The 18,672-nt window shown below is 34.2% G+C and overlaps 1 protein-coding gene across 7 annotated transcripts in view; it reads left to right on the forward strand.

The window, feature by feature from the left end:
* Positions 1–18,672, forward strand: part of COL24A1 (collagen type XXIV alpha 1 chain) — a 388,183-nt gene that overhangs the window by 29,867 nt on the left and 339,644 nt on the right. For all 7 annotated transcript variants that reach the window (XR_005987020.1, XM_041750763.1, XM_041750767.1 and 4 more), the window contains 2 exons: positions 5,163–5,216; positions 7,829–7,882. Coding sequence is in view for 6 of the 7 variants with exons in the window: in XM_041750763.1 (XP_041606697.1) it covers positions 5,163–5,216; positions 7,829–7,882 (108 nt within the window). In the remaining variant the exon portion in view is untranslated. The remainder of the gene's footprint in view (positions 1–5,162; positions 5,217–7,828; positions 7,883–18,672) is intronic.

Below are 18,672 nucleotides of genomic sequence, written 5' to 3' on the forward strand. Positions count from 1 at the left end.
AGAGTATAGTGTACTGTGACAAAAGCCCATGAAGAGTTTTGAGAAGAAATTGATCAGTAGTTCCAAAAGCTACATAGAAGTCAAAAAGGGTGAGGGCTGAACAGTGGAGGAAATGGGTTCTTCTAATGAAAGCCACTGTTGAACTTCACAGTCCAACGTAAACATAGGGTAGAAGACTAAAGGTAGATTTTTAAAAAATCTAATTGAAGTATGAATGGTGATGAAATGATGAACTTTGCAGGGATTGTTGCTTCACTTCTTGAAGTAGATGTTACTGTGTGAAGTCTCTGAGGCCAGCCTGATTTCTCCTACTTGCGGTGATGATTTTTTCCACCTTATACCTGTGCAGTTCCTTCATCATCTCTCAAGTTCATTAAGCCTATTTAAGTCTGTATCAGGTTTTTTTTTTTTTTCTGGTACTCCTTTGATATGAAGATTATTTTTATTTCATTATAGAAACATCTTCCATTATATCCTCAAATATTTTTCTTTTCTTTTTTCCCGTGTTCTTCTTCAGGCTCCTCAACAAACATATGTTGGATGTCCTTTGTGATATTAGATATAATCTCTACAAGCATGTCTATGTGTAATTGCTTTTTTTCTATTTCATTTTGTGTGAATTCAGTTATTCTGCACTCACATTCCTTTATTGATTTTTCAATTGTATTTGACATGGTTTTCGCCTATAATGGTTTCTTTTTTGCTCTTTTCATATCTTTCTTGAACTCTTCTGGTTCACATTTCATTACCCTTCATTGTTACTTTTATTTCTTGTAACTCTTCTTTGAGTTCTCTCTTTCTCTTTTTAAAAACTGTATATTTATTTGAGAGACAGCATGAGCAGGGGGGATGGGTAGAGAGAAAGGGAGAAGCAGACCACCCTTCCCTCCAACCCCCCGACCCCTGCTAAGCAGGGAGCCTGATATGGGACTTGATCCCAGGGCCCTGGGATCATGACCGAAGCCAAAGGCAGCCACCTAGCCAACTAAGCCACCCAGGCACCCCTTGAGTTCTCTTTTTATAGAAAAATGGCATCTTGAAATTCTTTGCATCTATATGACTGAACTTTTTCTCTGTTGCATGGAGTAATTCCTCCTCTGATAAATAATTTTTTTAACAGATTTATTTATTCGTGAGAGACACACAGAGAGAGGCAGAGACACAGGCAGAGGGAGGAGAAGCAGGCTCTATGCAGAAGCCCGATGCAGGACTCAATCCCAGAACTCTGGGATCATGTCCTGAGTTGAAGGCAGAGGCTCAACCGCTGGGCCACCCAGGTGTCCCTCCTCTGATGAATAATTTTCATTTATTTTAAATGTATGTTTCTGTCCTCATACTTCCCCCCGTCCCTCCTTGATATGTATGTATAAGTCACCTGCTGGTTTCTTTCTGGTTATTAGCCATTTTAAAAATAAAAACAACTCTAACTGGGGCACTATTTGTTTTGGGATAGTATAGGGAGAGGCAAAGGAAAGTTAGGTGGAGTGACACACAGTGTCAAATTTAAGTTGCTGCCTTTAAACACCATCTTACCGTATTTATTTTGTCCTCTGCCTGGAGACAGATCTTCTCTTATTTTCATGTACAATTTATTATGAAGCTCTTTATTTCACAGGCTCCTTAAGAGCCAATATGATGATTTATGCTCCTGTCTTTTACCCTCTTTCACCACCAGAAATCTCCTGAGGATAGGATGTTTGGTTGCAGGTCATAAAAATGATGGGTTCTTCCTTTTTAGCTCTACCTTCCTTACTCTGGGCTGTTTGGAGCTGGGTCTTCATTGGGCCATTAATCATATTGGCTATGGCTTTCTCATTCCCTTAAACCTCATCGTTGTAATCAAAGGATTTTTGGAATGAACTCTCAAGATTGATATGCTTTTAGATAACTGTAGCCTGTCCAAGTTTTGAGGTCTGAGGAGGTTTTTGGTTTTCGGTCATCTCTCAACATCTTTCCTTACACCACCGTTTCTCAGTATTTGGAAGATAATGTTCATATTTTGTGGTTTGTGGTTGTGGTCCTATCCCTGTTTTGTTGGAAATGATGTTTTTTCTTTTGGTGCTTTTTGTTGTTTTCAGTGGGTTTTGAGGGAGGGAGAGAAGTTTAAAAAATGTTCTCATTCTGCCATGTTTTATGAAAATTCTCTAGTGATCTTTTTGAAAACACAAATCACCTCACATCTTTTAGCTGCTTAAATTCTTCAGCAGCAAAAGAATAAAGCACTTATCATAAATGAAAGACTTTTTATTATAACCTATGTAGGTGTGCATGATTTGGCTCCTTACTTCTGCAACTTCATTTGTTCCACTTCCCTTTATTCTCACTGAGTTTTCTTTTTAATTTCTCAATAAGACTATGCTTCTTCTTTGGTTTGTTTTGTTTTACTCATACCCTCATTCATTTCTTCCAATTTTCTGGAATTTTATTTTCTCTTCTTTTCTCTTATTTGTCTTTTTGGCCTAACTTAGCACTTCCTCAGAGAATTCTTCTGACATCACAAATAAATGAGGTGCACTAACTATGTGAATCTCTCTGTTGCTTGCTTTTCCCTCATATCACTAAGTAAAATGTATAATTATGTACTTATCTGTTAACATGTGTCTTTTTATCTGGACTGTAAGCTCCAGGAGGGCTTGATGCTTACTAATGTTTATTGAATGAGTGAATGGATGAATGAATGATTGAATGAAAAAAGGAATTTTAGACACAGGACTTCCAAGATTAATTAGGCAGGCATTCCTATCTTTTAGAAGTTATAGTCTAGTAAATATATTTGCCTTAATATATATACTTATATACTAGTAATAATAGTAATTACCCTAGTAATTATATTATAACTAACATTAATTGAGTAGTTGATGTGTCCCATATACACCTTTAAAAAATTCATTATGGGGCAGCCCTGGTAGCTCAGTGGTTTAACGCCGCCTTCAGCCCAGGGTGTGATCCTGGAGACCCAGGATCAAGTCCCATGTTGGGCTCCCTGCATGGAGCCTGCTTATCCCTCTGCCTGTGTCTCTGCCTGTGTCTCTCATGAATAAATAAGTAAAATCTTAAAAATAAATAAATTAATTAAATAAAAATAAAAAATTCATTATAGTTTACTGGTCAACTACTATATATCAGCCATAGTGATAGGTTTTTTTCTATCTAGTATCTTTAATGTTCACAATAACTCTGAAAGGTAGATTTTTATAATCATTAGAAATGATTATAAAAATTAAAAATAATCATAACTTATTTTTATAATTTTTTTAAAGATGAGGAACTATGGCTTAAAAAGAGTAACTGATTTATCCAAAGTAAATTTAGCTAGTAAATGATTTAGCTAGTAAATGATTGAGTAATGATTTGAATCTAGATTGGACAATTGCAAAACTATTGCTCTTTTCATTGAATTATACTTTCTCTTAATAATCAGTAATCTCAAAGTTAAAGGGCCATTTTTAGTACTTAACTTTATTTACAGAAAATAACTTATTCTCCTCAAACAAGACATGGCATATAAAATCAATTTACTTCCCTGTTTTCTAGAAATCCCTATTAATAATCTGTTCTCAAAGATTCGAAAATGCAAAATTGTGTAGAAAGCTAAAATTGATTTTTATTTAGTGCTTATTAAAGAACTTAAATATTTTAATCATGACATAAAATATACTTTCTTTCTTCCCCAGTACCTAATATTAATTACCTTTTCAATGTGAAAGGAATGGTGTTTCTTTTGTTGTAATGTAGTGTGATAGGGCAATAAACCAAACTGGACATTCGATTTTAGTTTTCTAATCTTCTTATTTTTGGGACTTCAAATTAATAGCTGTTAACTTCTGATTATAACAACAACCAGAACTGTGAAAAGAATTTCAATTTAAAAAAAAAAAAGTGGAAGTCAATCTTTGGTGGACACTAGTAGTAAAATACTAGCTGTTAAAATATTTGAAAACAACTCAGGAAGGAGAATGCCCTCAGTCGGAGGTTGAATAGATATAGTACTTATCTCTCAATATTAGGAAGTACATGAGAGGTTTTTTATTAAGTTAGGGAATAGGAGAAGGAAAAATACAATTAAAGGAAAGTGGACAGTTTGGAATATAAAAGAACAGTATGAAACTTCAAAATGATCATAACTTAAATAAAGGAAGAATTTTTCAAAGAGTAGTTAATAGCAAGATTGAGAAATGAGAAAAATGAGGCTAAAAAGGAGGCTCATTAAGTATGCGTGCTGCTTGTTAATGATAGGGGTGGTACTTTAACTTTGATATGTCTAATTTCAATGTTCATACTATTCTTAAAGCAATATTTAATGGATATTTGTAAAATGGAATATGTGTATGCTCTAGAGACACCAAGAATCATTCCATGTCAGCAGAGTGCTCAGTAACAATAAAGTGAATGAAAGATGAATGAATGAATGTGTTAACCATGTCCCGAATGAACATTTATTCTGCCCCTAGCCGATTGTTAAAGTAAGTGAAAAAAGATGACAAAGTATTACATGAGGAGGTAAAGTAGTAGTTTCCAATTTCTTATTTGATGTATTTAATGAATAACATTTAAAGAACTCAGAACACTTTAAACACGGATCAACTTTTGCTTCCATACTTTGTTTTGCAAACCATTTAAGTCTATAACTGACCTCCTGGTATGCTATATTCGGTGTAAGGCAGATTTATTACTGAGTATACTAGAAGGATCTCATAAGGGTTTAACACATTACACAGATTCTGGCTGTAAGTCTTTTAAAGAACATACTATGGTCAGTGCTTTAATTTTTCAGGGCAAGTCTTTTGAAATGTGTCTGAAAAAAAACCTGTAGTTGTTGGTCTCCAAACCCTAAATTGAATTCCGCCTTCAGTAGTAAAAGTAAAGTTAGGTAAAAATTACCCACAAAACTACTAGTTATGGTCCCCGTAAAAACCAGATACAGAGGCTGTAACCATAAGTCACAGACTTCCTGCTGCCATTTCTGGCCAGATTAAAGAGGACACTTGAGTTTCAACTCTCACCCCTGCTGATTAGGGTGAGTGGGATTCATGTTACTGTAAAATCGCCATCAGCTAGGAACTGGGGACTGCAAAAAAGCCCTAGTATGGGAATCTTAATGAGACTTGTGAGAAAAGATGCATCTATTATGCTGCTTGACATCTTGGCAATTGTTTTCCAAGGGTCCACCGGGTCCAGCAGGTATCCCAGGTCCATCCGGAAAGAGAGGTCCACGGGTAAGTAAATGGGCTCCATGTCCCACTTGCTGTTAGAATCAGTAACTTTGTGGTATGGTTTTCCTAGGATTGTACAGTATGTACTTCCTTTGGAAACCTGCCTGGGTCTTCAGACTTAGCCCTACCTTTGCCAATTCAAGAGAAACTCAGGAACATGTGCAGCTTGTTTATTTGAGTGTAAACACCCAGCCAGAGCATTCTCTGTGAACATGCCCAAGAAGGATTATCAAATTTGTAGATTAGTGCCTCTTTTGGTGCTACTTGTAACATTATTCTTAGTTATAAAGTGATCTCATCGGTAGTTGATAGTTCAAGGTGGGGTTCATTTGCTTTGGGAAATGAAGAGGAGTGGGCTGCCTTAAAATAGTACATTCCTGGATTACATAGTGGAAAATCCTGGAGCTACTGACTAGAAAAATAATTGTCCTGAGGAAAAAGCTGCCTTAAGGATCAGCAGTAGTTTCTCACATTACGCAGGTCCAACAAAAGATTTACTGCTGTGTTAAAATTTATTTCTTTCAAACTTAAGAAAATAAATGTGGACTTTTACTACCAGAAATTCTTCAAAGAGCCAGAAAAAAGATTGGGACTGTGTGTTATAAAGACAAATGCACATGCCTTGTACGATCCCCTTTCTTTCTATCCTGATTTTTATCTATCATGCAAACAATACGATGAGAAATCATCCTGAAATATTACTGTGAGTCGACCATATTGACAACAAAGTCTTCTTGGTATGAGGCCTCAGATGAATGCTCACTGGCTGTAGTGGTTTAGCATTTGGTTTATTTCTCTATACTTGATGACCTATCATGTTCCTTTCAGAGCCTCTCATCAGTGTGCTCACTCTTCCATAGCTGGCAGACCACTTCCATGCTCCCAGTTCCTGTCTGGATCCTTCTTTTCTGTGGGACTGGATCTCTCTTTGTGCTAATTCCACTCCCTTTCCACTACTGATTCTGTTTTTGCACAGCATGACCTTCAACGTTTGAGTCTCCATCTATTCCCATGATACAGACGTTTCCTTCTCTAGTTTCTATCTTTTTTTAAGTTTATTTATTCAATCCTTTAGGAAAGAAATGGTATTCCTCTTCTCAAGGCTAAATATTACACCTGTGTTCCAAATTTTGTCTCCTTTCCATTCTTTAAAGTAAAACTGGCAACTTCACATTTTTTCTCTCACTAGATTTTATCTCATTTGGGGACAACCAACAAATTATCCTTAAAAAAAGACCTCATACTTTCACTGATATTAATTTTTTCTAAAGTTATTGTCCTAGCTCACGGTTGCACTATTGAACTTCGTAAAATAAGCATTTATGCCCTTGTCCAACATCTCATCAGTAACTCATTGTAAATCCTCATAAATTTTTCCATCTATTTATTTATTTATTTTTTTAAGTTACAAAGGACATATGTCATAATATCTAATCTTGTTCCCTTAGTTTTGATCTTGCTAGATCTACCTCCAGTATTGCTTTTGCTAATGCCCCTCTCCTTTTTGAAACACAATGCTCTATTAATTCAGAATGGAAAAGACAGAAAAATAAGTAATTATTAACTATATGTTGTATGTTAAGCTAGAGGTATGGCTAAAGAGCTCAGAAGTGGGTACCAAACCCAAATGAATATAGGGGTCTGGAGACCTGGAAGGCCTTCTGGAATTGAATCATAGTTCCTCTACTTGCTGTTTTCTGTAAGCTTAAGTTTCTTCATTTGTAAATGGGAGTTAAAATAACCACCTTGCAGGATTGTTATGAGGATCAGTAATAAGAAACAGAAAGCATTAAAACAGTTAATCTATGAATAATTGGTAAATAAAGCAGTTATTGACAGATATTTACTGGGTATCTCAGATGTTCCAAGTGCTATCCTGGGTGATATGAAAAACGATCCCTTTTCAAAAAAATTTCAATCCTAGCACTAAATGGCACATATCGTAAGAGAGATTAAAATAGCAATAAAATATTTAAATAACAGGTTAGAACAGTGTAAGAAATATCCTAAAGCAACAAACAATTAATTGCGAATGAACTTTACATGTAGGAATTTCTATGGAAGTTAGTAGGAAAGAGAAACCACTTTATGATGGTGTAGCTAGGATTAAAAATGAGGTGGGATCTTAGTTGACACTTGAAGAATGATTTGGGCAGTAGTAGGGGGGCAAAGTGAAATAAAGTAAGTCTTTAAGGCATATATAATGGCATAAGCAAAAACCCAAGTGCAGAAAGGGTTAAGGCATGTTGACAGAAGATTAAACATTTGCACTTTGTTATTTTTAGACTTCTTATTCTGCACAGCTTTTAGAAGTAGCACTATGCAACATGGCTGGAGATAGGGGTGAAAACTAAAAGAGGTAAGCATCTCAAGGCAGTGTTTTGAATCAAAATATGGAAAAATCTAGTCCTTTTTAATAATTAGCATAGCTTTCTTTTCTAAGGGTGAAATATCCAACATCTAGGAAAAGATATATACTTTTATGAAAAAAAAGATAACATTCATTTTAATGAAATTATGCTGTGTGATATTTGTTTGAATGTTACAACAAATACTACCTGTTACTTGTATCTAGATCTGTTCTAAGAGTGATATGACATTTTTACTATTTGCAGGGCATACCGGGGCCACATGGAAATCCTGGGTTACCTGGATTGCCAGGTCCAAAGGTGAGTGATGACTAGTGAGTATCACATTATTTTCCTGACATTATTAAAGAAGGTCCTTAATTTTTTTTTTAAATTGAGATATAATGAACATAAACATTAAAACTATTTCAAGAATATAACACAATAATTTGACACTTGTACATACTAAAAATGATCACCACAGATAGCCACCATCTATCATCATAAAAAGTTACAAATTTTTTCTTATGATGAAAATTTGTTTCATGATCCACTTTCCTGGCAACCTTCAAATATGCATGCAGTACCATTGACTGTAATCACCATGACCTATTTATTTCACAACTGGAAGTGTGTACCCCTTCCTCTAGAGGCTCCCATAACCACCACTCTGTTCTCTGAATGCATAAATTTTGTTTTATGTGTTCACCTGTTTTGCTTTTTAGATTCCACATGTAAGTAAGATCATACATGTGTATGATATGTTTGATACATATACATTTGTCTTCCTCTTTCTGGCTTGTTTCACTTAGCATAATGCCCTTAAGGTCCATCCATGTTGTCAGAAATGGCAAGATTTCATTTTATATGGCTCAGTAGTATTCTATTGTGCACGTGTGTGTGTGTGTGTGTGTGTATTTATACCACATCTTTATCCATTCATTCACTGATGGACATTTAGGTTCTTTTCATATCTTGGCTATTGTAAATAATGCTGCAATGAACCACAGCACAGGGGTGCATATATCTTGATGAATTAGTAGTTTTTTTTTTTTTGATAAAATAAAAGTAGAATTGTTGGATCGATCATATGGTAGCTCTATTCACTTTTTATTTTATATTATTGACTATATTTCCTGTCTTGTATTTTTTATCTCCTTATTAACTCATTTATCTTATAACTAGAAGTTTTAAAAATTTTTTTGACAAAACTCCATACTGTTTTCCACAGTAGCTATACCAATTTACATTCCTTCCAACAGTGCGTGTGGGTTCCCTGTTCCCCATGTCTTCAACAACACTAGTTATTTCTTGTCTTTTTGATAATAGCCATTCGAACAGGTATGAAGTGTAAGTCATTGTGGTCTTGATTTCCATTTCCCTAATGACTAGTGATATTGAGTAGTTTTTCATGTGCCTGTTTGCCATCTGTATATCTTAGAATAAATGCCTAATCAGCTCTTCTGCCATTTTTAATCAATTTTAATCAATTGTATTGTTTTGTTTTGATGTTGTTTTGATGTTGAACTGTTGAATTTGGATATTTAATTTGGAAATATTTTCTCTAATTCAGTAGGTTGCTTTTTCATTTTTATGATGATTTTCTTTGCTGAATCTTTTCAATTGATATATTCACACTTGTTTATTTTTGCTTTTGTTGCCTTCACTTTTGGAGTCAGATCTAAAAATAGCATTGCCAAGAATGACGTCAAGGAGCTTACTGCCTATGTTTTCTCCTTGGAGTTTTATGGTTTCAGGTCTTAAAGTCTTTAATTCATTTTGAGTTTATTTTGTGTATAGTATAAGAGAATAGTCTAATTTCATTCTTTTGCATATGGCTGTCCAGTTTTCCCAACATCATTTATTAAAGAATCTGTCCTTTCCCCATTGTATATTTTTGCCTTTTGATTAACTTTTGTAAGTTAATCAGCTGTATATGAATGGATTTATTTCTGGGCTCCTTATTCTGTTCCATTGATCAATGTGATTATTTTTATGTTAGTAACATATTGTTGTCATTATAGCTTTATAATATAGTTTGAAATCAGGGAGCATAATGCTTCCAGCTTTGTTGTTCTCCTAAGATTGCTTTGGTTACATACAAATTTGAGGATTATTTGTTCTATCTTTGTGAAATGTGCCATTGGAATTTTGGTAGTGATTGCATTGAGTCTGTAGATTGCTTGGTTAATATGGACATTTTAATAATATTAATTCTTTCATTCCATTAGCACAGAATATCTTACATTTATTTGTGTCTTCAATTTCTTTTGTTCATGATGTAGTTTTCAGCATACAAGTCTTTCACCTCCTTGATTAAATTTATTCCTAGGTTTTATTTGTGACAGATGTTAAAAATTACCACTGTATCTTAAATGCATCCAATAAACTTGCAGGGTGTGGTTTTATTAAAAATTTTCCTAGATATTTACCATGCATTTTAGATTAACCAAGATCAATAGAACAGTCAAACTTTATAGTCCTCCTATAATTTTTTTTCAGGATAATGCAAAAAATGTGGAGCATGCTGTCTTGACAATAAATTTTGACATATAATCATAGGATTTATTTTCCTTTAGGGAATAAAGATTTCTTCTAATTAAGAAATTTTAAAGTATAAAGGCAATCCCAAATGTTTTTTCTCAGTTATTATTTAGCAAGAATAGCAGAGGTAGAATTGTTGGTTTCTAAGAAAATTATATAAAAAGTCATCTTGTTTCTTGCAAAAGAAATAATCTACTTCAAAAGGAGGTTACCTGAATCTATGGAAAGAGCAAATTAAGGCAATTGCAGTTTAAAAAGATTTAACTGAAATAGAAAATGCAATGCATAATGAACTCTCTATACAAACATATTTGGATTAATGCACTTTATAAAAAACATTAGAACCAAAAGGAACCTTATATAAGTTAAATGATTTAAAGCACATAAAGCATCTGATAATGCTTATATATAGGAGACACTTAAGAAATGTTTTTCTTTTCTTGAAGGAGCTACTTACGAGGCAACTAGGCAAATTAGAAATGTGACTTGCTAAAAATACCACTCTTCTTATTTGGTAAATAAAACAAAAATCTTATATGAATCTTATGAATGAAAATACCTTAAGACAGTGTATAAATATGTTCTATGTATAAGGTGATTGAAAAATTTATAAGAATAAACTTATTTTGCTAAAATATTCTAGATTGATGTAAAACTAATCCATTTTGTTTTCTGTTTTGCTTTTACAATAAAATTAGTATTTATCATAAAGGACAGGAAATGTAAAGTGATCTGGGCAGTTCTCATCTCTCTTCAGATAAAATGAGTTCTCACTTATGTGTTGGTTTAATAGACTCTTAGTTGTTTGCATGCAAGGGCCAGAACTTACTCATTTTTGCATTTGTGTCTAACCCAGTGCACAGTATGTGTTGGGTACTATTGAGTAAATGTAAAACTGAACCAAAAAGCTGAGTTAATATTAGTAACAAGGCACTGATATCATAAGGGATGGAGGACTAATACTTATTAAGCTTCTAATATCTGATAATAATTTTATGTCTGGTATCTCATTCAGATTCATTTCAATTAAGAGCACTATTCAGAGTAGGGTTTATTACCTTCTGCTTTGCACAGAAGAAAACAGACATAGAGAGCTAAGTACTTAACTAAAGTAACAATTTATAACTGGTAGAGTTATAATCAGAGTTTAATCTGTCTTGCTCTCTTCCTAATACCAGGTTATCTCTCAAAATAGTAATTAATTTATAAAATACGATCTGAAGGAGGAATGGAATTGAAAGACTATGAATTCATTTAGCAATGGTAACAAAACATGTCTATTCCAACGTTCTAGCTTATTCTGTGGATACTTACAACAACATATGAAGATAAACTGCATGAAGAGTGAAACTGATCTCTAGTCCTGAGAACTATGTTAATTTGTTAAATAATAGGATGAAGTGCCACATGAAATGATTTAGTGGCTACATCACCATTTTTTTCAGCATAAGTAAGACTAATATGATGCCAATTGAAGACTATTGAGCTCATTAACTAAAATCATTAGCTGAAATCAAGAAACTAATGGTAGAAATAATGTCCTTCTAAAAGAATTACAAGAAAGTAAATTCCACTTCTTATTTACTAGAGAGAATAGCTTTTTTTTTTTCTTGTCAGCAAATGCCATCTGGGTTCACAGTTTATCATATTCCTATATTTAATGAACTTTATTTGCAGGCTGATGGATATTTTTATTACTATTAATTAAACATATGATTAATTATGCAGTAGATATTTAAATATGAGTCATGAATGCAGAGTCTATATCTTCAGACTACCATATACTTATAATTCTAGTCCAGGCAATCTATTTGTGGTAAAGATAGTTTCTTTACCAAAAACACTTCTTAAAGGAAACTTAAAACCTTCCCATAAACATTCACAGTTTATATTGCTTTAGTCAAGGCCAATAGTTCCTTCAAATTTAATCCAGTTATTGAGAAAGACAAATACCATATGATTTCACTCACATGTGGAATCTTAAAAAAAAAAAAGAAAGTAAACGAAAAGCAGAATTAGACAAATAAATACAGAGAACAAACTGATGGTTGCCAAAGGGAAGGGAGATGGGCAAAATAGGTGAAGGGGAGCAGGAGATACAGGGTTCCAGTAATGGAATGAATAAGTCATGTGAATAAAAGGCACAACATAGGAAATACAGTCAGTGATATTATAATAACATTGTATGGTGACAGATGGTAGTTACACTTGTGGTAATCATGGCATGATGTATAAAGATGTTGAATCATACTGTACATCTGAAACTAATGTAACATTGTGTGTCAACTATACTCAAATAAAAAATGCTTTAAAATTAAATTAGATAAAAAAATCTTTGCCAATAAAACAAAAAATCCATGTTTAATCCAGTTATATAAATCATCTAACCTTAACAAACTGCAATAACAATGTCCCATTAGTATTATTAAATCAAATGTTATTAACAATAATATTGAATCCCAGAGAATAATCTTAGTGCTATTTCTATTCTTGGTTTTGACCCTATGTCCCCATGTCTTCTAAACTAGAAGTCCCATTTTCCTTATATGTGAATAAATAAATGAATTGAGCATAGATGCTGACCCATTTTAAGAATTTTTGCTGAATCAACTTGCTATGAAAAATGTTCAGTCCAGCATTTTGAAAATATAAAGTATGTTAAAATGCTGAAGACTACGTTACCTCTGTTATTCTGGTCAACACAGGGACCATCTTCTAAAGGACGAGACAAAATATCATGATCCTTTCCTTTGATTCTGTGCTTGTGATTTCAGCTAAAATATGACTTAAATGTATTAAAAGTGTTTCCTTCTGGGTATCAAAGACAATTAGAGTCGTGTCGAGAAGGATTCCAGGGCCAATTTGAAAGACTTCTACCAGCCAAAGAGCGATGTGGTTTGAACATAATTAAGGATAATAAGTTCAGTGGATTGAATCACATCAAGTATCTCTAAATACATGAGTTATAATGATGCTAAATACAGACAAACTTTCACTGGTCATCTTTAGAGAATGCTAAGGAATTGCATCTCTGAAATTATCAAATCCTCTCACACCAACTGCGTATTCAACTCTGAGTTAGTGTCAGACCCACAGATTTAAGGGCTCAGTCCCTCAGGACAGTCTGCACTTGAGATGCCAGCCACAGAGGAGTTGTCCAGACTACTCATATTTCTGTCTGGCTGACAACCAATTCAGGGGTTCCCACAAACTCCCACTCCCCCAGGTTTGGTACTGCCTTAGGACAGCTCACAAACTCAGGAAAACAAGTTTCCCAGTTTCAAGTTTCCCAGTTTATTATAAAGAATACAACTCAAGAAGAGCTAAATGGAAGAGATGTATATGGGGCAAGGTATGGAAGGTGGGGGGCTTAGAACTTCCATGCCCTCTCCAGGTAATGCCACTTCCCTGGCACATCAGTGTGTTCTGTTTACCAACCTGGAAGCTCTTGGAATCTCTTTGTTCAAAAATTTGTGTGGCTCAATCTCTCACCCTACCCCCTGCTCCTGAATTCCCACCCTCTAGCCACTTGTTTGCCTTTCTGGTGACTAGCCCCCATCCTGAAGCTATCTATGGGCACCACCCTGAGTCACCTCATTAGCATAAGCTCAGATGTGGTCGAAGGGTATTGTTATGAATAACAAAAGACACTTGTATGACTCAGGAAATTCCAAGGGTTTTAGGAGCTTTGTGCCAGAACCCAGGAACAAAGACTAAATATATATTTTTATTATGCCACAATATATCATTATTTTGAAAAAATGATAAATAGAAGAAAAAGTAAGGGGAAAGAATAAAAGTTTTCTTATAAAATTATCTTGCTTTTTTATAGAATGTAACCTCAGGACAACCGAATACTTGATGAAGGGTAGTTTCTCTTTATAGAAAAAGCTAGGAAATGAGGAAAGCATGTTAGAATGTAAAATTGCCATTTTTGCAATCCTGATGAGGAAAGGGTTGAAAAACTACAAAAATAACCCAGTAAATCCAAAGGCCTTGAGGCAGGAGGCTGCTTGACAGTCTTTGAGATAAATCCTAGAAGATGGGTCAGAGAGATAGCCAGAGCCAGGTTATGTAGGACCTCGTGATGCAGATTTCTCACCTTTAGTGCCAGCTGTTCTTGGGTCACAGTTGCTTTGAGGATAGAGAAGTAGACCAGACAAAGAGTGGTGGCCAGCAAAGCAAAGTTTATTGAGCAATAGTACAAAGCTCCCGGAGAGGGAGGGGACCGGAGAGGGTTGCCCTGAGAGTTTCTAAGTTTAGAGGTTTTTATGAGCTCTTTAGCAGAACTGTCTTAAGCAATCAGGGTGTGCTGAGTTGAGCCAATCAGGGCGTTGGTCGTGTATCTGCCTACCCATCAGGTTAATGTCTAAGTGCGCATTGTCTTTTTTGCTGACATTAATGAAGGATAGGCACAAGAAAGGCAGGCAGGGTAAGTGCCCCCACCTCCCCATCTCCCCAGGAAACCAACCTTAAAAGGATTTTACACTACCCTGGAAGGAGCCCTCCACCCTTTCCCATGTGATAGGTAGGTGACAAAAACCCAATGGGTGACAGGCACATGGAGGGTTAATCAGATTAAAACAGCCCACCAATAAGCTCACAAAAAACCCTAGGTAGATAAATGTTATCATCCAATTTATTTTGTAGGAGGATGGTTCTGGTTTCATGTGGAGAATAGAGTAGGATAGGGAAAAGGTGGAAATAGGGACACCAGTTTGGAGACTACTTCACTGGTCTACCCAAATCCACGTCTTTGGTGATGATGGCATGGGGTAGAGTGTAAACAGTGCAGGTGGTGTGAATTGATCATACACATTTTGAGGTACAGTCAGTGTGATTTGCTGATGAATTACATATGTGGCATAAGAGAGCAGAGTCAAAGATAATCTGTGTCTTAAGCAGTGGAATACTGGTGTTGTGGGAGCTATTGTCTATTAGAATGAGGAGGAACATAATGTCAAGTTTTTATTTGTTTGTTGAGCTTATTTTGTTTTGTTTTTGTCTGGGCAGAAATCCAGAGTAACTTGGCTTTTTTCCCCCCTATGAATTATTTAGTATTTCATTTTTTTTTAAAATTTTCATTTATTTATGATAGTCATAAGAGAGAGAGAGAGAGGCAGAGACATAGGCAGAGGGAGAAGCAGGCTCCATGCACCGGGAGCCGGACGTGGGATTCGATCCCGGGTCTCCAGGATCGCGCCCTGGGCCAAAGGCAGGCGCCAAACTGCTGCACCACCCAGGGATCCCTAGTATTTCATTTTTTAAATCTCTCTTCTAATATAAGCATTTTAGAGCTATAAATTTTCCTCTAAGGACTGATAAAATTTCATGCCACAAAATTTGATATGTTGCATTTTCATATCATTCAGATTGAAATGTATGTTTCTTTGACTCATGGATCATTTAGAATATATTGTTTTGTTTAATTTCCATCTCTTAAAAGTTTTTCTAGTTATCTTAATGTTATTAGTTTCTTACTTAGTTCCATTGTGGTTAGAGAGTGCTCAGTGGAAGAGTTCAATATTTTAAAATGTATTGAGGCAGTTTGATGACCAACAAGTGGTCTATCGTGATGAATATTCCATGTGTACTTTATAAGATTTATGTATTTTTTGTTTGTTTATTAAACTTCTAATTTTAATTCCAGCATAGTTAACAAACAGTATTATATTCATTTCAAGTGTATAATATGATTCTGTATATTCAATAATTCTACATATTACTTATAAAATTGTATTACACAATACTATATATTAATATATAGTAATATATTATGTTATATAATATACAATACTATATATTACATAGTGCTCATCATGAGAAATGCACTCTTTAATTTCTCTCTTTAATCCTCCTACCTACCTCCCATTGGTAGCTATTAGTTTATTCTAATTCTTGCTTTGTTTCTCTTTTCTTTTTTTCTGTTACTCATTTGTTTTCATCCTTAAATTCCTCATATGAATGGGATGATATGGTATTTGTCTTTCTCTGACTGACTTATTTTGCTTAGCACTATACCTCCATCCACATTGTTGCAAATGGCAAGATTTCATTCTATTTTATGACTGAATAATATTCCATTATATATAATATATATATATATATATATATATATACACACACATACACACTACATCTTAATCTATTCATCTATCAATGGACACTTGGGCTGCCTCCATAATTTGGCTACTGTAAATAATGCTTCCGTAAACATCAGAGTGTATATATCTTTTTGAATTAATGTTTCTGTGATTTGGGTGTAAATGTGTTACAGTGTAATTACTGGATCATAGAGTAGTTATATTTTTAACTTTTTGAGGAGCCTCCATACTGTTTTCCAGAGTGGCCGCAGCAGTTTGTGTTCCCAACAGTGTGTGAGGTTTCTTTTTTCTCCACATCCTTGCTAACACTTACTTGTGTTTTCAATTTTAGCTGTTTTGACAGGTGAGAGATGAAATCTCATTGTAGTTTTGATTTGCCTTTTCCTGATGATGAGTGATGTTGAGCATCTTTTCATGTGTTAGTTAGCCATCTATATGTCTGCTTTGGAGAAATTTCTGTTCATGTCTTTTGCCCATTTTTTAGTTGGGTTATTTGGTTTCTGAATGTTGAGTTTTTAAATTCTTCGTATATTTTGGATACTAACCATTTATCAGATTATGTCATTTGCAAATATCTTCTCCCATTCAGTAGGCTATTGTTTAGTTTTGTTGATTGTTTCCTTTGCTGTGCAGACTTTCCTTTTGATGTAGTCTCGATAGTGCAATTTTACTTTTGTTTCCCTTGTCTCAGGGAACATATCTAGAAAAATACTGCTATGGCTGATGTCAGAGAAATTACTGCCTGTGCTCTTATCTGGAATTTTTATGGTTTCAGGTCTCATATTTAGCTCTTTAATCCATTTTGATTTTATTTTAGTGTATGGTATAAGGAAGTTGTCAGTTTCATTCTTTTGCTGTCCAATTTTCCAGTAGCATTTGGTGAAGAGACATTTTCCCATTGAATATTCTTTTCTGACTTGTTGAAGATTATTTGACTAAGAATTGTGGGTTTATTTCTGGGGTTTCTGTTCTCTTCTGTTGATCTATATGTCTATTTTTGTGTCAATACCATACTATTTTGATTACTACAGATTTGTAATATAATACGAGATCTAGAATTGTGATACCTCCAGTTTTGTTTTTCTTTTTCAAGGTTACTTTAGTTTGGTCTTTTATGGCCCCATACAAATTTTAGGAGTGCTTGTTTAAGTTATGTAAAAAGTACTTTTGGTGTTTTGATAGTGATTGCATTAAGTCTATATAGATAGGTAGTACAGACATCTTAATATTTGTTCTTTCAATCTATGTGCATGGAATGTCTTTCCATTTGTATCAACTTCAGTTTCTTTCATCAGTGTTTTATAGTTTTCAGAATACAGGTATTTCACCTCTCTAAGTTTATTCCTAAGTATTTTATTATTTTTGTTATAATTGTAAATAGGATTGATTCCCTAATTTCTTTCTGCTGCTTCACTATTAGTATATAGAAATGCAACAGGTTTTTTTTTCATTGATTTTGTATCCTGCAACTTTACTGAATTATCAGTTCTAGTAGTTTTTTGTTGGTGTCATTAGGTTTTACATGTATAGTATCTTGTCATCTGTAAATAATGAAGGTTTTACTTCTTCCTTACCAATTATGCCTTTTTTTTATTTTTTTGTTTGACTGCTATGTCTAAGATTTCCAGTACTATATTGAATAAAAGTGATGGGAGTGGACATCCTTGTCTTATTCCTGATCTTAGGGGAAAAGCTCTCAGTTTTTCCCCATTGAGTATGTTTGCTGTAGGTTTTTCCCCATTGAGTATGTTTGCTGTAGGTTTTCCTTTCTTGTGTTAAGGTATGTTCCTTCTAAACCTACTTTGTTAAGGGTTTTTAATCTGAATGGATGTTATACTTTATCAAATACTTTTCTGCATCTATTGAAATGATCATATACTCTTCTCTTGTCTCTTGTTGATGTGATGAATCACGTTGATTGGTTTGCAAATATTGAACTACCTTTGCATCTTGGGGATAAATCCCACTTTGTTGTGGCAATTTTTAAAATGTTTTATTGGATTTGGTTTACTAATATTTTGTTGAGGATTTTTGCCTCTATGTTCATCAGAGATATTGGCATGTATTTCTCTGTTTGTTTATTTATTTATTTATTGGTGATTTCTTTATCTGATTTTGGTATCCAAGTAATGCTGGGCTCATAGAATGAATTTGTAAGTTTTATTTACCCTTCTATTTTTTTTTTTTTTTGAATAGTTTGAGAATAGGTATTAACTCTTCTTTAAATGTTTGGTAGTATTTGCCTGTAAAGCTGTCTGTTCTGGACTTTTTTTGTTAGGAGTTTTTTGATTATTGATTCAATGTCATTGCTGGTAATTGGCCTGTTCAAATTTTCTATTTCTCCTTTTGGGAAGTTTTGCTAGGCTATATGTTCCTAGGAACTTATCTATTTCTTCTAGGTTGTTTAATTTGTTGGCCTTTAGTTTTTTCATAATATTCTCTTACAATTGTTGGTATTTCTGT

This window comes from Vulpes lagopus, chromosome 3 (assembly GCF_018345385.1).
Source record: "Vulpes lagopus strain Blue_001 chromosome 3, ASM1834538v1, whole genome shotgun sequence".
Lineage (NCBI taxonomy): Eukaryota > Metazoa > Chordata > Mammalia > Carnivora > Canidae > Vulpes > Vulpes lagopus.